This window comes from Callorhinus ursinus, unplaced genomic scaffold (genome assembly GCF_003265705.2).
Source record: "Callorhinus ursinus isolate GAN/ISIS: 27379988/994484 unplaced genomic scaffold, GSC_fseal_2.0 scaffold80, whole genome shotgun sequence".
Classification (NCBI taxonomy): domain Eukaryota; kingdom Metazoa; phylum Chordata; class Mammalia; order Carnivora; family Otariidae; genus Callorhinus; species Callorhinus ursinus.
In genome coordinates this window covers 1,194,062-1,217,680 of record NW_027397142.1, presented here as the reverse complement: position 1 = coordinate 1,217,680, position 23,619 = coordinate 1,194,062, and the positions used below count along the sequence as shown (strand labels likewise).

The 23,619-nt window shown below is 37.2% G+C and overlaps 1 protein-coding gene across 2 annotated transcripts in view; it reads left to right on the top strand.

Moving 5' to 3' along the window:
• The window catches only part of KMT2C (lysine methyltransferase 2C), a 276,338-nt gene that overhangs the window by 207,807 nt on the left and 44,912 nt on the right, over positions 1–23,619 (top strand). For both annotated transcript variants that reach the window (XM_073887521.1, XM_073887522.1), the window contains 12 exons: positions 100–228; positions 1,894–2,013; positions 4,688–4,818; positions 8,802–8,982; positions 12,319–12,423; positions 13,778–13,915; positions 14,098–14,130; positions 14,236–14,385; positions 19,661–19,793; positions 20,043–20,257; positions 21,966–22,039; positions 23,359–23,541. In XM_073887521.1, the coding sequence (XP_073743622.1) occupies positions 100–228; positions 1,894–2,013; positions 4,688–4,818; positions 8,802–8,982; positions 12,319–12,423; positions 13,778–13,915; positions 14,098–14,130; positions 14,236–14,385; positions 19,661–19,793; positions 20,043–20,257; positions 21,966–22,039; positions 23,359–23,541 (1,592 nt within the window). The remainder of the gene's footprint in view (positions 1–99; positions 229–1,893; positions 2,014–4,687; positions 4,819–8,801; positions 8,983–12,318; positions 12,424–13,777; positions 13,916–14,097; positions 14,131–14,235; positions 14,386–19,660; positions 19,794–20,042; positions 20,258–21,965; positions 22,040–23,358; positions 23,542–23,619) is intronic.

Below are 23,619 nucleotides of genomic sequence, written 5' to 3'. Positions count from 1 at the left end.
AGGCAGACGCTTAACCATCTGAGCCACCCAGGAGCCCAGGAATTCTATATTTTATAGGTTTTTCTGTTTTTATCTGTACATTTACTTTTTTTTTTCCAGAAGGAGAACTTCTGGATTGTGATGGGAAATCAGAATCTAGTCCTGAACGGGAAGCTGTGGATGATGAAACTAAGGGAGTAGAAGGAACAGAAGGTGTAAAAAAGAGAAAAAGGAAACCATACAGACCAGGTATAGTCCTGAGCTAGACATTTTAATGTACTCAAAACTTAGTTAATTTAAGAAAAGTATAATATTGAGGGCTTCAATTATAATTAAATACTCAAGATGAAATGTAGCTCCTTAACAACTCTCTAAACTAAAACTTCAATGTAGAAATTGAAGGACTGAGCTATTTCAGTATGCTTTTAAGGTGGAATTGCCTTATGTTGAGTATGTGAATACTTCACAATAAATCATTATTTTAATGCCTTATCCCAAATGCTGTCCATTGTATTAAATGCTTTACTACATTGGCTATTATTTGTACTTTGACTTTTAAAGCCACTTACTTATTTTTTCCCTTGATGTGTACTTCTGTAATTCTTTTAATTTTCAGCATTCGTTCTTAATATTCTCTGTTTTTGAAACTTATTTCCGTGTTTGTGCAGGAGCCAGTAAATGTACAATTAGGTAAATAGGGTTCTTGTGCCTCCTAAAATGTATAGTTCAGTTAATATATGACTGATAAAATTCTTTACTTCCTCCCTGCCTCAGAGGCAGAGGAAGAAGCTGTCTTGTTTGTCAAATTTTATTTGCCTTACTAGAAAAAATTACTGAACTGGTCACAATGCAGAATGTGTAGGCTTTCTTTAGGCAGTTTATTAATATCTATTTACCAGTCAGTGAGACATTAGATGGAATCAGTTCAGTCTTTATCCTTCTGACTGCTTATATTTTATTGATAAGAGTGTCCTAATATCTTTTGATGTGCGTGGAAAAACTTTCTCACTGTTGTTTGTACTCTGCAGGACCTTAAAGGTAACCTTCCATAAGACGGGCCATATCTGTAACAAGGACCTAGATTAGCTTCATCCAAGTCACTGTATGAAAATCATTTCATATCTTCCTAATTAGGAGGCTTATAACTACACAAACTTTTTTAGACCGCAAACTCCTTCTAGGAGCTTATATTTATTGTGTTTTTTTTCTCTCTGTTTCTGCCTCCTTTGGAAGTCATCCTTGTGACTGAGGGACCCATTAGGTCAGAAAGTGTATTAGATGGCTGTATCCTGTGACGATAACTTAGTGTTTGACTCAGTATATGTATGAGGAGGTGAGGTGCTAGATGCCATCCCTGTTATAACAGCGAGGGAACTGAAGCACTAAAAAGTTAAATAACTTTCCCAGAGTCAGGTAGTAACTAGAAGTAACTACAACCAGATCCTGTGCTTTTAACTACAGAGCTGTTTGTGTCTCATGTCCAGGAGCCTTAATTAGACATGTTACCCCTGAAGTCACAATGATTTTGTTTGGATCATTTAGTTTCATTTATATCTTGTATATCTATTCTCCCGCAGCTAATGTACAGGTAATTTGAATGATAATATATTAGTTACCTAATATTTGTTAAACAAGTACAATTTACTGTACTCTTTACTTTGACACTGTTGAGAAGAGGAAATGCATGCATTCTTTTTGTACTATAATAATGTATTTTTATACCTGTTTGGTTAGTGATAAGGTAACAGTCAGTAGCTTTGACCTCTTTTAATTTGCTTATTTCCAAACTCTATTGATTTAAATTAGCCCATATTGAATTTGGGAAGTGCCTCCAAGCAATTTCACCCTACTTACTGTGAAAATACAGGGAGAAATCAATTATTTACAAAGTTACCCAATTTCTTTTTTGGATAGGTATTGGTGGATTTATGGTACGGCAAAGAAGTCGAACTGGGCAAGGAAAAACAAAAAGATCTGTCATCAGAAAAGATTCCTCAGGCTCTATTTCTGAGCAGTTACCTAACAGAGATGATGGTATGGTACTGATTTTGTTTGATTTAATCCCCTTTTCTTGCTATCCCTATTGAAAAGAACCATCCTAGATAGTGCTGCAGTCACAACCTTATTGCTTCTTACTGATCAAAGGATGTGAGTGCCTGTAGAGTTCATACCTATAATACGGAAATTAGGTTTGATAAGGAAAAGGTTTAAGTCCAGTAAAGTGTATTCCTCTGAGATTTTTTTTAAACAACTTTCTGTTTTTCTTAAGTTAAATACGGGCAGTGTAGGGGCTGGATCACTTGGTTATGCTAGGTGCTTTCCAGTCATCTCACAGAAGGCGCTTCTCTGCCTGTCTTAGCTCCTTGATATAAAGTTGGACACTTTAGACTATTTTGTTGAAAGTGACAGGCTACTCCAACAATTTTTAACTAAATTGTGTAATGTTTTAGAAATATGTCTTCCAATTAATATTCTGTCATCCTCACATAGATCTTCAAAGAAAGCTAAATCATTGCTTAAGTCATAGCTTGAGAATTGGTTCTAATGGACACATTGTGTGGGTATGGTCACAATCTGTATGCTTTACGTATTTTAAACGCTTTCTGTAGGATGTGAAGGAAAGAGATGTTTTCAGCATGTGCTCTGATTAGCGTTCTTCCATTATTATGCGGTGGGGTTTTGACCTGTGAATTAATGAAAATTACAAATTGTGTTTTTGAAAGGAAGGACCAGATGGTTTTAAGGGAGTTTCTAATATGACTTATTACGGCTGTAAGAAGCCTGAAGAAATGTGACACGTTCAGTGAGACTGGTTTTGTGTTTTCCATCTTTCTCTCTTCTGTCCTCTAGTTTTAGTTCTGTTAGGTCAGTATTTTATCCTTCATCTGCAGCATCCGGAGTCATCTATTGAGTGTTTATTATATTATGCATGGTTTCCTTTTCTGAGTTGCCTTTTTAGTATTTTAACACTTTTCTAGTTTCTCCTTACAGCTCGCTCCCCCTGGGTCTCAGTGCTCTTGTTACTTCTGTATGTGTCTAAGTGATGCAGAGTATGAAGTATTAACACCTTTGCACATGTGATTCTCCTGTGTGTCACTCCTGGCCCCTTCTCCTAGTGCCTCATTTCATTGTATTTACTGTCTGAGATACATACATACACATATTAAAATTTTTTTTTTTTAACCATGAGCTCATATTCTGTAGAACATTCTCTGAACTTTTTTGAGGACTGAATTGAAGGTGGCTTCATTCAGAGAATATCTGCATCTGTTACCGCCAGGAACATGAGGTGCTACTACCCCAGAACTTCTTTAGCTTAAAGGATTTAGCTTAAATTCTTGCCTTGAAGTTTTTTGGTCCACCTGTGTTATAAATTGAGGTTTCTTACACATTAGGGCTGTATTGAGTTTATGAACTCTCAGGGAAGATTTTCACTTTTTGCTTTTCTACCCAGCACGAAATTCCATGACAAGATGACAAACAGTTTTCGTTGCTGTTGGTGGTGGAGAGGGGGAGGGGGAGGTGAGGGATGTATGGGGAGGTGGGGGTTGGGAGGGTGTATTTCTTGTTAAACCAGCTCTGAGCATGGAATCCTTCAGGATCTCACCTTTATTGGAGGCACCTCTGGTTACTCTCTCTGCCTTGGGGGGAGAGGCTTTAAACTTTTGTCTTCTAGTCCCCATTCCTTATAAAGCTCTGAATATTGGAGCTTAAGGTCACTGGATTTTAGCAAAATTTCAGAGAACTTTACTTAGTTCTTTGCTTATTTCTTTCTGTGGTTCCTGTTTTACTTAATTTTTGGTCTTTGAGGATTCTTTATTTTCTGGTAGATTACATTTAAAAAGATTGTTTAAAGAATGATTATCCGCCATTTGTAGTTTTCAGGAGTCAGTCCACTTACATATTCTGGCAACAAAAGTGCCTGCGTTGATTTTCAGAAGGGGTGTGCTATTTGCCTTGGGAATATGAGCCTGTCGTTTGATTGCTCACCTATCTGCTTTAAATAGTGTACTATGCTAATTTCATAGATCAAAATTTTGTTTTCTTTCCATTTCTCTGATTGATTTTAAGATTGGGCATTCATAGCGTGTTTATGAGTATATTTATAGATAGTAATATATGTTTACAAAAATATATGTACTACAAAAACCTAATTTGCAATAAATCCCTGAACTTGGAATTGCTTAATTGAAGAACACACATTTTTGAGAAGACTTTTGTTGGCTATGCCCGAGAAACTCTACAAAAAGGTTGTTCCTGCTAAATTGCCTTTAGTAGTATATACGAGTAGCCATTTCCCCCAGACTCATGAGCATTGTGTATTTTCATTATTTTAATTTTTAACACAGTGTTGATGTTAAAACAATTTGCTGCTTTGCGAGTAAGGAAATGCTTGTTAAGAGACAATAGTAAACGGATATTGCTACTAAATAGACATGCAATGTATTTTTTAATGATAATTAAAGCTTACTAATAAACTTGCTTTGACATCTTTTTGTGAAAAACTTGTCAAATCCTGCTGTACACGTTAAACTTACACAGTATTGTATGTCAGTTATATCTCAATAAAACTGGAGAGGAAAAAAAGAAAAACCCCTTGTGTGTTTATATGGTTCTGAGTATATGTTGATAAGCTATAAAGTTACTTTGGGGAATTTGTCTGAAAATTTTAAATACCACATACTTATAAATGTGATTATTTTTTCAGGCTGGAGTGAGCACTTACCAGATACTCTAGTTGATGAATCTGTTTCTGTTATTGAAAACACTGAAAAAATAAAGAAGAGATACCGAAAACGGAAAAATAAGCTTGAAGAAACTTTCCCTGCCTATTTACAAGTAATGCTTTGCTTTACATTATATTGTGTAGTTGATTAACAAAAGAAATGCAATGTATTGAGTTTTTGAAAATGGTTTTGTTATTTTTGTTAATGTTTTACTTGTTTTAATTCGTGCCACTTTTACCTTTCGGAGGCCTACAAAAATTAACATTTACCTTTTTTGTGCCTTGATACCTTTCATAAAGTTCTTTTTTATCCCAGTTTTTCACTTCCAAATATTTCATAAGACATACAAGGACATTTTGAACTGGGGAAAGCTCATTCTTCTAAACCATTTGCACCTGTGTGCTCCCCAAACCCATGTCCCATGGACAGCTCCCTTTGCCAGTACAGGTCAGGGTAATTATATTCACTGAATAAAGATGGCTTTTTAGCAGCCAAGTTATAGCTTTTAATAATTGTTTACCACTTTTAGAGGCCAGTGATCCAAAGCTTTAAGTAGAATTGTTTTTGTTTTCTAAAATATACATTAGAAAAACATCCCTCAACATGAAGACATTGTTTACTAGGTATAGGCTGCATGAAAATAGAAATCTTTCTAGCTCATCTGTACGCATGAAATCACAGAAGAGTTCCAAGCCACATGATGTTGTACTGGAGAAGACCCGATATTAGAGATAGGACTGGGCTAGTCCTCTCTCTTCAGGTGTGGAAGTGGGATTGGAGCGGACCATCATGGAGTGTCCATCTGGGCTGTTCCTCCCACAGAATAATGGCCTACAGAGTTACTGCTTTATTGCTTGAATCGCAGTTATTTTTTGTACCCTAATTTTTCCAGTTGGCTCTTACTGGTTTAAAAATACATTTCTGGGGTGCCTGGGTGGCTCAGTCGTTAAGCGTCTGCTTTCGGCTCAGGTCATGATCCCGGGGTCCTAGGATCAAGCCCGGCATTGGGCTCCCTGCTTAGCGGGAAGCCTGCTTCTCCCTCCTCCACTCCCCTTGCTTGTGTTCCCTCCCTCGCTGTCTTTCTCTCTCTCTGTCTGTCACATAAATAAAAAAAAAATAAAATCTTAAAAAAAAAAACAAAAAATAAATTTCCATTTAGCTAACATCCAGCTTCTTCAGTTTTCTCTTTTGGTAATTAGAAGTATAAAAATCAAATGCTCATTTGAGTAACAAATCATCTGTGTTTAATAAAACTTTAAAGTGTAGTGTGTAGTATCTAGTAATGTACATGAGTGTAAATTTTTATTAGACAGCTAATACCTTAAGGGCAGTGTCCATTTTAGAGTTGAGGCTTTAAGGTTGGAGTCCTGGGCTTGAATACCGCTCTGCTGCCAGTTAGCGATGTGGTCTCATTCTGCTCACCATCTCTGTGCCCCAAAATGTTGAGCGATTGAGTAGGAACTATGTGTGTAAATCACTTAACTTGTGCCATACATGCTATCTTTCTTTAATAAATGTTTTATTTCCCCTGGATTCCCTTCAAATACCCATTCATCTTAACTGTGTACCCCCTTTTTAACATATAATAGTCATTTTATTGGTCAGGAGGTAGCCCCCCTTTTTTAGATTATCTTTCATTGCATCCTTTTTGGTTCCTCTCATCCCTTCCCCCTCCTTTCTAATAATCCTTTCTTGGGAATATCTAACATGCTTCTCCACCTCCGTTTCCTCCTATTGAACCTTCTGTAAAGTGCAGTATGTATTTAGGAAGCCTTTTTTAGCTGTTTGTGAACATATGAAAACTGACCATTTTATGCTTTGGAAAAGAGCCTTTAAAAGCAGTGGATCTGATTTCCTAATTACCCCTGTAATCTTAATCTGTTGAGCTGGATTGTTTCCTCTGGTGTATATCAGTAATACCTAACCTTTCTTTGGGCAGGGGGATGTGAAGGAAACCTTTGTAATGCTACTGTTTTTTTGGGCATCTTGTGGTAGCAGTTGTATTTTACCCCACTGATTGACGGAATACGTAGTGATGAAAGCCCACAGGAATTCAGTAGCCGTTTTCCAGTTTTTCTTTATTAATCTTAACAGTGTCAGGATAAACTATAAATCATTATATAATCTACCCAATAGAAATATTTATGTGGTCTCCTAAGACCTAGTGCTGCTATGTGACCTTAGGAACCCCGGTAGTACATTTAAAATCCCCAGTTTGTTCTGGGAGTCACATTATCAAATCTGAAGCCATGTGTAGCCATTCCTTTATATAAAGTTAATAAAAAGCTCTCAAATTAATAAGAATGTTACAGTTTTTTATAAATAGCACTAAAGTCTTCATGAGTCAAAGAAAAAGTGTCTTGCTAATCATGGTCTCAGACTTATACCAAAGGCATGAAATAAATGATCTCTAAAGTTCTAAGATGCTCTGCTATTCAGTGTCTTTCCTAATGATAAAAGCATCGCTCTTAAGAAGCAGACCATATTTTACCCGGTGCTCTAACTTCACTGATTTTCAAATTTCTTTTTTGTAGTGAAACAGCTTGTTCATTTAAAAAATGTGAAAATTTCAAATCAAATATATCATCACCTCTGCCGGACTTCACATACCTCCTTCCCCATCCCTTTGCAGAAGTTAGCATTGTTCACAGTTTGGTATTTATCCTTTCAGAACTTGTTTTACAATTTATTTTCGCATAGTGAGAGTAGTCTTGGTTTTTATTTGATGTTTTGTTGGACACTCAACTTGCTTTCTTTTAAAACTATTTTAAGATTTTATTTATTTATTAGCGAGAGAGAATGAGAGATAGAGAGCACGAGAGGGAAGAGGGTCAGAGGGAGAAGCAGACTCCCCGCCGAGCAGGGAGCCCGATGTGGGACTCGATCCCGGGACTCCAGGATCATGACCTGAGCCGAAGGCAGTCGCTTAACCAACTGAGCCACCCAGGCGCCCTAAAACTGTATTTTAAAGCTTTTCTTTGACAGCATAGCTCTAGATCCTTTTGGCTCAACTTGCTTTCTTTTAATACTGTATTTTAAAACTTTTTATTTGACAGCATAGCTCTAGATCCTTTTAAAAAATTGATGTGTTTTATAGTTTGGGTGTCAGTAATTTGTTTAGTCATAATGCCTTTTGACAGACATTGAAGCTGCTTTCACTTGGTATTATAAAAATATATAAGGTGAACCTTTTCTGTATATGTATCTTTGGCAAGAGTATATTAAATGTTGAGTTTCTGCAAAATTGTCCTCTGCAAAGGATCCTTTTTCTAGACAGAACCACCATACGGAAAATAGACTAGAACTTCTGCTCTGGTTGTTGGGTTGGGGCGGGGTGGGGTGGGTCTCAAGGACTTCCTTTTGTCCTCCTTATTGATCCTTGAGAAGTTTTGGAGAGATCCTCCAGTTGTAAGCACCTCAGCTTGAAACACTGGTCTCTAGGGTAGAGGAAATATATTGAAATGGAGAAATGTTAATATGAGTAAGTGAATAAAAAGCCAAAAGCCTTTAGTAGTAGTAAATTTTGTACACATAGTATGGTTCAAATGACTATAAAAACCCTCTTTCAGATTTATAGCATGTTAAGTCTTTAATGTGGTTATATGAATCAATAGGAGGTTACTAAATCTACCTGAAGTATGTAAATATTAAAGCTGTAGATCAAACCCTTGTGCTATTCTCTGCAAGTAATCTATAAATATTAATAATGTTCATGAAGCTTTAGTTTTTCTTACAATATGAACTAAAGTGCCAATAGTATTATAAATTTATCAGTTTTTAAATTGTTGTCTAATCTGGAATTATTGGATTATTATATTGCAGTTCCTAGAAACACATTTGACATAATTATGTGGTTTTAGTTGCATAATTTTATTTGTCTAGTAAAACTACAAAAAAATCTTTTAAAATAAGGGGAAATAAGCAATTGACAGGTTATTTCTATATTGTCCATATAGTTCTGTATTCAATTTCTGTATTCTTGAATACCAAGTTTTTGTGTTATTTCTGCCTTCTTGTCAAAAATGGCAGAATTACCTGTTAGCATTTTAGAATTTTATAACTAAATCAATCATTTTCATATGTGCTTATCTTTAGGAAGCTTTCTTTGGAAAGGATCTTCTAGATACAAGTAGACAAAACAAGCTAAGTTTAGATAATCTATCAGAAGATACAGCTCAGCTTTCATATAAAACAAACATGAACACAACTTTCTTGGATCCTTCCTTAGATCCACTACTTAGTTCATCCTCCACTCCAGCAAAACCTGGAACTCACGGTATGTGGAATAATTTACAGATACGTTCTTTATCATATGACATTTGTATTGCCTGTAATTAAACCTTTGAAATGCTTTAGTTTGGCCTCAAATGCATTTTAAACGTCAACCTTTTTGAAGTATAATATGCATTCAGTAAATGCAACTGTTTTGAGTGGACAGGTCTATAGGATTTGGCAAATAAATTTATCTGTGTAACTGCCACCAAAATTAAGGGTTGCAGAGGAGAATGTTCAGTTTATAATATGCTAAGGATAAGGTAAGGAGGTGTAATTTTGCCATGGTTGGTGAGTAATAAATGTAATAATCTTTGACTTAAGATAGATTTTTGTTAATTACATGACCCAAAGAAATTCAAAAGAGGGGGAAAAAAGAATGCTATAGCTGGGAACTGACTGACAGACTGTGTTAATTCAATGAACTATATTGTGTTGGGTTACAGTTTCTTACTACTTACAGTTTGGGCCAGATGCACCTTTGTTGGAGGGAGGCCCTGTGGTGCATTGTGGGATACTTGGCAGCATCTCTCTCCTCATGTCGTGATGATCAGCAGCGTCTCCAGATACTGCCAAATGTCCCCTGCAAAACCGCCCCTGATTGAGAACCACTACCCTAGGTATAGTGAATGTGGGGACTGCTTAGAAGCAGGGAAAGGTATGAGAACTTAATACATTTATAAAGTGATATTAATGTCAACAAGGCTCTAGGAGTTTAACTAGTTCAGTATGTAGGAGTTGTGATCACAGCGTTTCTTCCCCACGTCTAGATTTTTATCTACTATCAGTTATAAATTAATGTTTCTCTAACAAGCTTCCTTTTTACCATTGATTACTTTTTTTTAACTCAGTGAATTTTATAAACTCATTTTGTAAAATAATCTTAAGGTGACCTTTTACTGAGAGATGACTTTTGATATATTACAGTTCCATTAACTTGGCATTACCCTAGATTGACATACAGGTTGACATACAACTTCTCAAAATAATTAGAAGCAGTCTTATGTGCTCTTACACACATGCAAGATGTCCAGTCTTTCTTATTGTTGGCAACGGGGAAGTTAGAACACTGATCTAAAGGCCATGCTTTCTGTTTATCTTAGCAGATGGTTTTACTTTTTACTTAAATTCTGTTGCTTTAAGTACTTATTACCTGCTCTTATCCATGTCAATATATTGTTAATATATAGCAAAAGGCTTACGGATCCTTCATACAGTATCTTACTGTGAAGGATATCTTACTGTGAAAATTTTGACTAGCCATTTAAAAACTTAACTAGAACTTATTTGCACTTGAGTTTTTATAAGGAAGAGAACTGAGGTTGGACAGAAGGCCTATTGTGGCAGGAAAAACATTGATGAACTCACAGAGGTGCAGAGAATGGTTCAGTGGTGAAGCCAGAATGCGGAGGACTGGAAGAACACCTGTTCCAACCCCCAGGCTAGATGGGACATTCTCTGCAGCTGAGCTACTCTGGCCTTTCTAACCGGGGAACGTACAAGTAGCAGCTTGTTGTTGTATTTCATTCAGTATAATCTATCACATAAGTTCTAATGATTTGTTGGTAAGATAGAAAAATCCCTTTCTTCTTTTAAAACATTTTTGAAAAAATGGTAGTTATAATTTATGTTGTAGAATTCCATTGGTCACACACACACACACACACACACACACACACACACACTGCCTGAAAGAATTCAGATTTTTTTTCCCCTTAAAGTGTCTAGAGATATACTCTTGAAGTAATTTTATTTCTCTAAAAACTTTACAGATATTTGGCACTTAATTTACATTAGTTTTTGGTTTGAAAAATTACAGTATTCTTATGTATGGATTCTGTTTGAGAAGTATACGTTTAGTGGGACAAGATTGTTTGTGTCTCACAGGGGTATTTGATCTGGATCTTTATTTTGTCTCCCCCCTCCCCCAAGTAAAAACACAGTTGACATAGATTAAAAAATGCAGATGTTTCTTAAGTGTCTAATATAATTATTAAAGCTAGCCTATTGTCTTACTGATGAGTTCAGAAGTCAACTTTGGAGTCCTCCTTGACTCTTTATTATCTCACACTGCACAGTGGATACATCCACAAATTTGTCTCTGTCTTCAAAACGTAGCCCAAAGTCAACCATGTCTTACCTCCGCTCTCCCTCCTGCTCCAGAGTGCTCGCTGTCGCCCCCTCTCACACTACAGCAGCAGCTTCTGGACTGATCTCCAGGCCTCCCCTGCTGCCAACACTCCCCACGCCCACCTGCCCCAGTCTGTTCCACACCTGGAAGCCAGCGCTTTCCCTTTCAGATATCACTCCTATCCCTTCTAGCCATCAGCCTTCCAACAAGTTCCCATGCTGCTTTATATTTCAGTGTAAAGCTCAGTCTTCACCACGACTTATAAAACCATACGTAATCTCACTTAGCTGCCTTTTATTTCCGGCACTCCTTCCCTTCATTACTGCAGTCAACCACACTGACCACACTTGGCAGAACCCTAACTGCTCCTGTCTTTCCATCTGCTTTTCCCTTTGCCTGGAGTGTTCTCTCCATCTTTATGCATATTACTCCCTTATTTCATTTACATTTATCCTTGGTCATGTCCTTTAAAAGGTCTTCCCTGATGACTTTATCTAATACTTTATCATCTCCACCTCTTATTCTTAATCCTTTGTCCTTATTGTTACCTTTCTAGCACTTAACACTGCAATCATTTATTTGCTAACCTCTCTGAGAAAGTAAACAAAGTAGGCATGCACTTTGTTGTGGTTATTCTGAATTCCCAGTGGCTGGAACAATGCCTGTTAACATAATCCATAGACATAATTCTGTGGATACCGAAATATTTTTGAATAAGTTGAGTGAATGATTAATCATTATTAAGATCAAAGTTGGAAGTGGGCATCTAACTAGATGGTACCTACTTTATATTTTACAAGGAATTTCTAAATAATGCATTTGATTTTGATATTTATCTTCTGTATTTTATTTTCTAGATGTCACTTTTAGAGATGCCACTTTCTTAATGCATTTTTTTTTTGCTTTCTTATAGCATTCTATTTCACTTTTATTGCCTTTATTTCTCTTACTGGTCTTTATTTTAATTTTACTAATGAACAGTCACAAAACAAAAAGTCTTAATTTTTAATGTTTTGTTATTCAAAACATTGGTGTGTGTTTTCTTTGAAAAATTCCTTATTTTAGAAGTCATAATCTTATGATTCTAGCACTTAACTCAGCATCTCCTGTAGTCTAGATGTTTAGTGAACGGTTGAATGAGTGAGTGTGTTTTAGAACTTAATGTCTAGGACAATATTGAGACTTTAAAAATATACTTGCTATGCTTAGGTACGACTGATGACCCCTTAGCTGATATTTCTGAAGTCTTAAACACAGATGATGACATTCTTGGAATAATTTCAGATGACCTTGCAAAATCAGTTGATCATTCAGGTATATATGTCTATATTTGTCTAGTGTCTGTTTTATGATACAATGAGGTGTGTGTGTGTGTGTCTAACAAGTTTAGTCTTTGAAACCAAAAGAAAGTTTATTTTGGCTTTGTCAAAGAACTCATCATTTTATTTGATCTACCTCAGCTTTTCTGCTTTAGGAGAGGAAATAGCGAGTTAATTTCTGTTGTCTTTCTAATTGCATCAAACTTAAGGCTTGTCGCCCTGCAGTCTTGCTGTATCTTGTTTCTTCCTTTGTTTGCATTGCTCCTCACTTCCCACCCCTGTGGTAATCATCCATTTTATTTGGTTTGGGTCTTGTAGGTCTTGATTTATGCACTTTCCAGGTTGAGAGCTCACCTTTTCCATTTGGTAAGAAACTGAGCAATGGATGATGGCTGACTAGAAGTAGTCTTTTTTATAGTGATTTCAGCTGAAACAACCTGTAGGTGCATGCATATTGTTATAGCGCTAATTTGTCACTAATCCATACTTGCTTTTCCCTTTGTGCGTGCAGCTAAAGCATGGTACAGCTGTGCTGTGCTTTGGATGACTTTATCAGTAGTTCTTTTTTTTTTTTAAGTGAATGATTTTATTCTTCTTAATATGTAATTTATAATATTACCCACATGTTATAGAGTTAGTTCCTAATACAAGATCATATAAGGGCAGACTAAATTTTAGTTTTAATAGTAGTAATATTGAGAAAGCATGATAAAGTAGATGATAGACCACTTTTAAATGTGATTTTTGCCTGAAAACCAATTTGTATGAAATAAACCATGTTACATTATAAACATAATCTATATCTTGTTTTGTGACTACAGAATATTTCCAAAATATGATCTGTAGTTGAAATTATTCACAAAAGGATAGTTTACTAAACATTGAGAATTTTATAACATTTCATTAATTTATGTGAAAGTCTATCCCTCCTTTGTCACACTATAGGTGATAGTCGAACTGTACATTGGAAACCACTGTTTTCCAAGCTAAAGCAATCACTTATGTCTTAAATCCTGTATATCGTATCTTCTTATAGATTACCTATATTAATGATGTAGTGCTTATTTTTTGTGGAAGTTTAGAACCAGGTGTGTTCTTCTGTTCCTCAGGAAATGTATTTACTTCAATTAAAATATAACTTTAAGTGGCACCTAAGTTTACAAATACATTGTGCCTGATTTTTACTGATTGACTATTCAAATTGATATAAACCATGATTAATTTATAATTACAAACTTTTCATTGCTCTATTTTGATCATATTGTTGTGTATTAATGAAAGTAAATAGTGCTGTGCATTTTACTGAATATTCAGAATTCACTTGTAATCTGTTTACTTTGCTCCTCTAGCTGGAGTAGACATCGGTCCTGTCGCTGATGATCCGTCCTCTTTGCCTCAGCCAAGTGTCAATCCGAGTTCACGACCATTAAGTGAAGAGCAGCTAGATGGAATCCTCAGTCCTGAGCTAGACAAAATGGTCACAGATGGTAAAATATTTGCCCTACATCTAGGCTTTCTAAAAGACATGAGTAAATATGATTTTCAAAGATTTCTGCATGCTTCTTTATAATTTAACTTCTCTTCTGATCATTTCTGTGTCAAATGCTATTTTGTGTCAGTACGTTGAAATGGTAGTTGTTAATATTTGTGTTTCTTTATTTTATCCTAGGAGCAATTCTTGGAAAGCTATATAAAATTCCAGGTATTTGTGTTCTGTATTTCGAGTTTATGAAAATGGCATTCCATATACTTTGGCTCTGATAGTCTTTTATTTTAATCCAACTATCACTGTAACTCTGTCTCACAGAGCTTGGAGGGAAGGATGTCGAAGACTTGTTCACTGCTGTGCTTAGTCCTGCGACCGCTCAGCCGGCTGCGTTACCACAGCCTCCCCCGCCTCCAGCGCCTCAGCTGGTGCCCGTACACAGTCAGGGTATGTCACCTCTAGAAGAGTTTTGTAAGTACACTCATGCAGCGTATGTGCCTTCGCTAAAGCAAATCAGCCTTGTCCCTTAGAAACAGTGTATACAAACTGATAGGAGAAAACCCTCTTTTATGGCAGTGGAACAATACTTAATCTGAATTTATCTCATTCACCTATCTCCATGAACTTCCCCAGCCCTCTGTGATCCTTTGTCACCAGAATTCTTTTGCTCTTTTTACTGGCAGTGGGGAGAACAGTGCCTGCCTGCTGCCCTTCACCAGTCTGGCTCCCCTTCACTCAGCCCTTCCTGCACACACGTTTGGAGAATGACACCCCCCCCCCCCCCGCCCACGCACACATGCCTGACTGCCTGGTCTCAGCTTCCCTTCTGTTTCCTGAGTTAGTGGATCGTCACCCCCACACCCAGCCCTGTCTTTCCATTGCGGCAGGTAGCACAAACACAGATGCCTCCTGGGGTAGTTACCGTTTTTCCTTCAGGTTGTGAGGCCCTTGAAGGCTAGGGTCATGCCCTCCCCATCACTGTCTCCTCTGCCACGGAGTGTGTGCACAGCACATCCTTTCAGAGTAAATCTGCCACCTTTCTCCACTGTCAACTTCAAATCTCCGATTTTGTGGAAATCTGCCTTCTTTGTTTGATCAGTTTTCTTCTACCTACTCGTAATTAGTTGCTAGATAAGTTTAAGGCTTTAATTTCTCTCTGTTTCCGGAGAGCTGAGATTGGACAACCTAGACTTAAATTTTGTGGAGGTAGGTGAGGAGACAGCGCCGCAGGTGTGGGACTCTCCCGTGGGGTGGTTGGAGTCCTCTGGGGTGGTGTGGGTCTTTGGCGATTTGAGCGTAGGGTCATATCTCTACATCCTGTTGTCACTGCTTCATGATGATATACTGAATTAAGTAATTTAATGATACTTTTATAAACCCTTACACTGTTTTTGTATAAGCGCTGAAATATGCAAATAATTTAACGTTATCTTTACTATCAGTTTTATGTATACATGAAAAATGTCATAATGCACATAATTAAAATATTTTCGTTTCTGCCAGTTTAGCCTCTAAACATAAATTTACCTTGATTTTTGCTAGACTAAACATGTGATTTACATTTGGATAAAACAGACTCATCATAAGTAGTGCTTGTCTTAATTGTTCCCATATGTTTTCTTAATGATTAAGAATGCAACGCTTTAGTATTTCTCAACATATTTAAAAAAAACCCCTATCTTCATGTTTTCTGAAATGGAAAGTATGTATTTTAGAAATCAAATCAGTTAAAGATGCCTTTTTTTTTTTTTTTTTTTTGAGAGAGAGAGAGCGTGCACGGGCAGGGGGTTAGGGTAGGAGCAGAGGGAAGGGGAGAGAGAGAGAGAATCTTAAGCAGCCTGCACACCCAGCGCATAGCCCGATGTGGGGCTCATTTTCATGACCCTGAGATCATGACCTGAGCTGAAATCAAGAATCGGATGCTTAACTGAGCCACCCAGGCACCCGAAAGATTCAATTTTTTAAAAAGATTTATTTATTTTAGAGAGCAAGTGAGAGAAAGAGAGGAAGGGCAGAGGGAGAGAGAGAGAATCTTAAGCAGGCTCCATGCCCAGTGCGGAGCCTGATGAAAGACTTGATCTCAACAACCCTGAGATCAGGACCCAAGACGAAATCAGGCAGAGGCTCAACCGATTGCACCACCCAGGTGCCCCAAGATATGTTTTTTAATAAACAATCTTACTATCATTATTTAAATCCTTTCACAGTGTACGCTCAGTTTTGAAAGGTTTTGAAGGGAAGCCTTTGTTTTGTTAGATGCTTATATGTAATAACAAAGATGAGTGAGGCTGCTAACCCAAAGGGGTTTATAATCCTACTATTGTAGACTTTCAGGTATATAGCTAATTTATATCGTAGTTGACCATGGTTCAGGTAGAACCTTGAGAGTCATTAAGATTTCAAGTCATGTTTCAAAGAATAATAATTCTTAAGGACAAAACGTGATCAGGCCACATACACAGTGGCACATAGATATTCAATAATGGCAACTTGAACATTTTCCAGAGCAAAGGAGAAGAGTAAGTGGGTAGTGTTTAAGGAGCAAAAGTAGAAAATGCACATTGGGTCGAGATTGTATGTAAATGGCTGTGAAAATAGACAGTGGCAGTTGGCCTTTTCTTCTGCAGGTTTTTTGCTTAGAGCTATCCAAGATCTCACACCAGTGAAATGACCTGACGGGTTACACATTTTGGCAGGGTCGCACTGCTGTCAGTCCTGGAGATGAATTTGAGACAACAAGGGTTGTACTAATGAGTTTATTGTGGTTGGGACTAAGTGAAAGTTCGGGTTCCATGCCTGTAAATATATCTGCAGTGCTAAGTGAAAGAAGCAATGGATATGAGAGACAGTGATGTTAGAATACATAGGACTCTGCTATTGAATGGCTGTAAGGTACAAGGAAAAGTGAGCCACAAAGTGAATTAGACTGTATGTGAGCCCGGCTTGCCTACAGGTAATCAGGCTGTAAACTAGAAACACGGAACAGAGAGGAGTGTGTGTGTGTGTGTGTGTGTGTGTTAGAGGGCAGCGGAAGTGTAACATTTAGTTTTAGACCATTGTTAGTTTGTTAGAAATGGGACATATACATTGTTCTGACTTACAGGCAGGCTTACTTGCAGTTGTTCAAGGCTATATGTAGGTGAAAATTGAGAAATTGCCTGTGGGGTGGCACTAGTCGGAGTTGTGGGAAGGGTGGGATTTCTTAAGAGAGCACACCGCTGTGTAGAATCTTGAAGAGCTCTTTAATTAAATGGTGATGAGTTATATGCTTAACTCACTGGTTTATATTAGATACGCAATTATATGTTCCTTTTTCCTTCTTAAGGGTTAGGTGAAAGTGAAAAAACAGTGATGAAGACTGCATGAGACGCATAGGGCCTTAGAGATAGATAGGTTATAAAGTCAGGTAGGATGAGTGCTTGAAAGATGTTTCATTGGACAGTAAGATTGTTGGAAATCTTCCATTGAGTAACTTCAGTAAGAGTGGTTAGGGAAGGATGCCAGAATGTAATGTCAACAGTAATACAGAAAGTCAGAAAGAAGAGAAGGGGAATTTCAAGATTGAGATAGAGTAACTTGAAATCACTTTAGCTGAAGGTTAAGTGAAGTAACTTTTCTATCATTACTGTGATTCACGCCTTGAAAAAGATTACTTTTATAAGCTGGTAACATCAGGTTGAGTTGGTCTGGTAGATGAGAGACAGACAGAGACACCACTCCTTAATTAAAATAGTAATAAAGGAAAAATGCTTTACATTTACTTCTGTGTCCTTCACAAGTGATTTAACCTCTGGGTCTTTGCTTCAAAGGAGCTACATGTAATAACCCATTTCCTAGGTGGTTGTGAGGATCAAAGAGTTAGTACATGTAAAGCTTTCAGAACGGTGCCTGGCATATAGTGAAGAGCTTAATAAGCTATTATTATGAACGGTTTTGATATGGTCATGTTGTGGTTAAGATAGTGTGGATGTGGATCACATTGTCATTACCAAAAAAGCAGCTTTTGTTTGTCTTAATTACATGAAAGACATTTGACATTTTTCAGTCAAACCTCATATCCCTTAATGGAACCTACTTTCCATTGAGATTGAAAATAGAGGTAACATTCTACTTGGAAGAAAAGCAGAAATGTTGCTTCCTCATCTCATCCTTGAAGTGAGCGTAGATGTCCTGAGACACTTGTCACTGTAGTATTCTGATCCATTGGGCCCAGCTCTGCCATTTAGTAGAATAAGCCTTAACTTGGAAGTCAGATAGCTCTTAGAAGTCCTTGAGACAACATCCTGAAAACAGACCTCCTGGTAATCAGCCCCAGTATCCTCACATAGGAACTGGAGCTGTCTGTACTCAGTTGTTCCAGTTAGAGGATCTGGTTTAGGTGATAGGACAGCATGCAGTACAAAATATGTGGGTGAGACACTGCTGCTGGTTATTCTTTTTTCTAATGGCATGGCAAAGTCATTGTTAGGAGTTCTCTGTCATTACACCAATTGGGCCAAGTATTAGCCACCTCTGTAACTGTATTTCCATTTGTATCATTGATTGGTGATGTGCATGTGGTCTCCTAGTGTTGTTCTGGGTGTTGCAACAGAGGCCATGCATTTATTACTTCAGAGTAGGTCTCTAAATTGGGAGGAGGTTTTCGAAGGTGCAGAAAACTGTGCAGATAAGGACAGTTGGCTGTTCCTCAATAGTTCAGACCAGTAGAAAATCTTAATAATCAAGGTTGGAGTTATAAGCTTGAGGAGAGTTAGGGGAAGCACAAGGTGGTCTTGTTTGGTTTGACTAATGGCTGTTTAGAAAGACGACGATCAGGGATTTGAAGCTTGTGAATAAGCTGGAATGAGAGTTAAAATGGGGTGGGGGGGGGCACTGAAACTGTAAGCACAGTAATGAAAACTAGGCCCAAAACAGAATGTATGTATTTTTAACAATAATCATCTATTGGATATGGTAGATGAAATATTGTTTGTTCCAAACAATTTTAGACCATGTACCAATTTAAGAGTCATGGATAGTTTTTTGTATTAATAGCAACAAGAGTAAAATGTAAAGAACCATCTGTTCTTAAATTTTGAATGAAGAAGAGAAAGAATATTTGATAAAATGTACTAGCATTTGCTGTGAGAATTATTCTTTTTGTGGAGCTAATACGTATTGAATAGCTCACTGCATGCCAGGCACTATGCTGAGAACTCCATGCACGTTGTGTCAGTAACATTACAGAGTACCTTCATGTTATAGAAACAGTAATTGACGGGCGCCTGGGTGGCTCAGTCGTTAAGCGTCTGCCTTCGGCTCAGGTCATGATCCCAGGGTCCTGGGATTGAGCCCCGCATTGAGCTCTCTGCTCGGCGGGAAGCCTGCTTCTCCCTCTCCCACCCCCCCTGCTTGTGTTCCCCCCCCCCCCGTGAAACAAATAAATAAAATCTTCAAAAAGAAAAAATAGTAATTGACTCTCTGCTAACAGGTAGCAGAAATTAAGCTTCAAGCCCAGGGCTATCAGACTCCAAAACACATGCTATCTGCAGTATACCATGATGAAGTAGAGAGAATTACAGAGACCATATTGCAAAATATCATAACCAAAAATTGCTCTTTATGCAGTATTTTAGTTTAATATTGGAATAAAAATTCTACTTTTAAAGAGTGCTAGAAATTTTTATTTAGAAATATTACTTATAAATAAGCTGCTTTTTTATTAATTATGAATAATATGCAGACTGAATTGTTTTCTTCTTTAAAGATGTTTTTTCCCGGATACCACTCATGAACGGCCTCATCGGACCCAGTCCTCCTCTCCCGCACAATTCTTTGCCTCCTGGAAATGGATTGGGAGCTTTTTCTGCCATAGCACAATCTCCTTACACTGATGCCAGGTAGCATAGGCTTCATTTTCCATGGAAACTTAAGTTACACTAATTTTTATTATATGAATGTTAATTGGTCTGTTTTAAGTTGCTGTGCACTATATAAGTGTATGTTACATATATTGGGATTTTGGCTAAAAATTATCTAACATTTTAGCTACTTTGTAATAAGAAGAGGTCTTAATGAAATTGTACTTGACTGTTGTATTTAGAAAGTAATTTTATGTGTATGAAGTCAAGTTGTTTATTATTTCCCAGGGATAAAAATCCAGCATTTAATCCAATGGCAAGTGATCCTAACAGCTCTTGGACATCATCGACTCCCACGGGGGAAGGAGAAAACGATACAATGTCAAACGCCCAGAGAAGTACACTGAAGTGGGAGAAGGAGGAGGCTCTGGGTGAAATGGCAACAGTAGCCCCGGTTCTCTACACAAACATTAATTTCCCCAGCCTAAAGGAAGAATTCCCTGGTAATTCACGGATATTGTATTGCTGTCTGTTACCAGCTTTCCTGCATATGTAATACCTGTTTGTTATTTTGTTACGATAGTAGAAAGTCCATGCATCAGCACTAAATTTTGTCTGGTGAAGGGTACACATGACTGCCTACAGTGTGAAGGTTCCGTAGGTGTCTGGAAACGTCTCGCATTTTCTCAGTCCTAGACTCCGTATCCATTTCTATATTTCCTAAAAGTTAATTTCAGTTAATGAAATAATCTATTTTCCAGCTCTTAGCAGTCTTCCTAAATGTGGAACTCAGTGTTGGGTTACATGTGTAACTCTGCAAAAAAAAAAAAAAAAAAAAGAAAAATTCCTAGAACAGAAACTTAACATTTAGTCACAAGTATTGTTAGGCTAAATCAGCCTCCATTCTAGGAGTCTGTTCCCAACCAAGCTAACTCAACAGTATTTCCCCTACTCCCCATCTGTCCAGTCTGTTTGAAAAAGTCAGATGATGTAATGGCACCGTTTTTGAAAATTCTGATTAACCAGAGGATGAACTATTTGGATTAGTGGAATGTCATTTATAGAATATTTGTAACCAAACATTGGTTAATTATGGTGAGTTTACGTGGCCAGACAGACCAGGACGGAAAAGGTCATTCACACTCTGTCTTATAGTAGTTTCCCTGCTATCAGCACATACCTCTTTTAAATTACCAGGGCGTTACCCAGAAGTAGATTTTCTTACAGATGACACCTGTCTCTTAGGTGCCTCTTTGTGATACTTTATTCATTATATATAGAAATAAATGCTACCTTATCCAACAATAAAAATTAGTGGTTTAGTACAGGGTCATCTGTTAAAGGAATGTACATACTCTTCAAATACTGTTTTATCCCACTTTTATTTGCTGTTTACAGATGAGCATATCTGGCTCTATTAAGTCACTTTGTATCAATATAAGTTATCCTCAGAGTAGAGCTATGATTTTTTTTTAAGTGATTTTCTTTAGTAATTTTACTGTGTGATTCTAGAACCTCCTGAGATACCATGTTAAGGCTGTTCATATGTCACCATTTTCATTTCCATTTCCATTGGCTGTCTTGAAGCTTTTTTTTTTTTTAATGGCTAAATCATTTCTACATTTATCATTGTTGATTTCACCCATATTTCATTTTGTTTACTATCCTGAGGCTGTGAATTTCATGGAAATGGCTTGAAATTGTTAGTTTTCCATATCTTTGTTGTGTACAAATGCTGGTGAGATGCTTATTTATAATTATTACTTTTTTTGGTCAGGTTGATAGACTTCTCTTGAGTACAGATGTTTTACAAAACTCTTAGCTTTGGTTCTGGTAGCATCTTACATGGTTGAGGGAACTTGTTATGTTTGGCTTAACTTTATTTTGGCTGCTGGCCCCTTTGATTTAAAAGCTTCCCCACTCTACATCAAAAACTAATGATGTAATGTATGGTGATTAACATAACATAATAAAATAAAAAAAATAAAGCTTCCCCACTCTACAAGTGAGATGGTTAATAAGGCAATACTTCATTCGGCAAATATTTGTTTGGCCTACTGTGTGCCTGGGATTTTATGGTATACAAAGAACTGAACTTAGGGCTACTCATTTTATGAGAACACAGCCAGACTAAGTTGAGCTGTCAGCACCATGTGGCAATGTATCCTGACTCAGCTCTGTAAATGTGTGCACCATGCTTTTGTGTTGCAGACTGGGCTACTAGAGTGAAGCAGATTGCCAAGCTGTGGAGAAAAGCGAGCTCACAGGAAAGAGCGCCTTACGTGGTATTTACCAAAACTCCCATGTATCATACTCTTAAACACAATACCTAAACCTTATTTTTATTGTCTTAGGTTAATAAAAAGATTTACCATTGCACAAAACACATATTAATACTTGCACAGCTAATAAACAATTTTGTTTTTATAGTGATTTCCTAATTCATTATGTCTTAAGGCAGAATGTGGTGTTTTCATAAACTAGTTAATAGAACCAGGATATTGAAGATTGAAATCAGTTATTTCAGGAGCATGTTTAATTCATTTCACTCTTTTTAAAAAAAAGATTTCATTTATTTATTTGAGAGAGGGAGAGTGCACACAGAGGGACAAAGCAGACTCCCCGCTCGGCGGGGAGCTGGTCGCAGGGCTCAATCCCAGGACCCTGAGATCATGACCTGGCCAAAGGCAGATGCTTAACCACCTGAGCCACCCAGGCACCCCTCATTTCACTTTAAAATTCTTTTATCTCTTCAAAAGACTACTGATTTTTGAGGGTGCATTAGTGTGCCTCAGTTTCTTCGATAATAAGCTCTTTTTGTGTTAGGTTTAGTGAAGAATCTTTGTGTATCTTGAAAGAGACGTACCTAGATGCCTTTACAGAGCTTTTGAAACATGAATTTTGTGAGGAATAGTCAGGATATTTTATAATAAGAGTTACCGTTTAGATGGTGAATTATTTTCTCCCAAAAAGCCAAATTAAGATTGTCAGCTGGATCCAAATCCTTGCTTCCATTTTAAAGCGTATTAAATGGACAGTATAGTTTTGAAAAACATGCGTTTCTGACTTGGCCTTCAGTGCATGGCTTTCAGTGCATATATGTCAGATGTAATGATTGCGTGGGTAAAGCAAAATAATGTTTTTGATGTGTTGATAATGCCTTGTTTTTGTTTCAGCTTGACTGTAGTAAGGTAAAGGCAGGATATTTTTAGTTGTTTCTCAGTTTTCTTTAATGCTAAGCTTCAAATTCCAGATTTTAGATTTAGAGGATTGATTTGATATTTTCCTTTTCTCTCAATTAGGGGAGAGGGTAATTTTCCCATTTTTTAATTTTATGAAGATTAGGATTGAAAGTAGTAGATTACTGGGTTCTGTAGCCTGGTACAGACAGAGAGGTGGAAGCCCATCCTCCACTGAGGTGACATGTATTAAAAACGGGAGAAGATGGGCTCGTGTCCAGAGGCTTTCACACGAGAGTCCGGAAGCTCTTTTTGACTATTTAACCCAACTTTTTCATAAAAAGTTTATCATAGTTTTACTTTGTTTTGTTTCTTGAAACATGTTACATCTACCGGGAGATAACTTTCTTCTCCTTTTTTCAAAGCAAAAAGCCAGAGATAACAGAGCTGCTTTACGCATTAATAAAGTACAGATGTCAAATGACCCCCTGAAGAGACAGCAACAGCAGGACAGCATCGATCCCGGTTCTCGCATTGACTCGGACCTTTTTAAAGATCCATTAAAGCAAAGAGAATCAGAACATGAACAGGAATGGAAATTTAGACAGGTATGTGTTTTTTTTTTTTTTAATAATTTGCTTTTAAATTGCATTTTTACTTTTTGAGAGGAGAGCAGTTCATGTCAT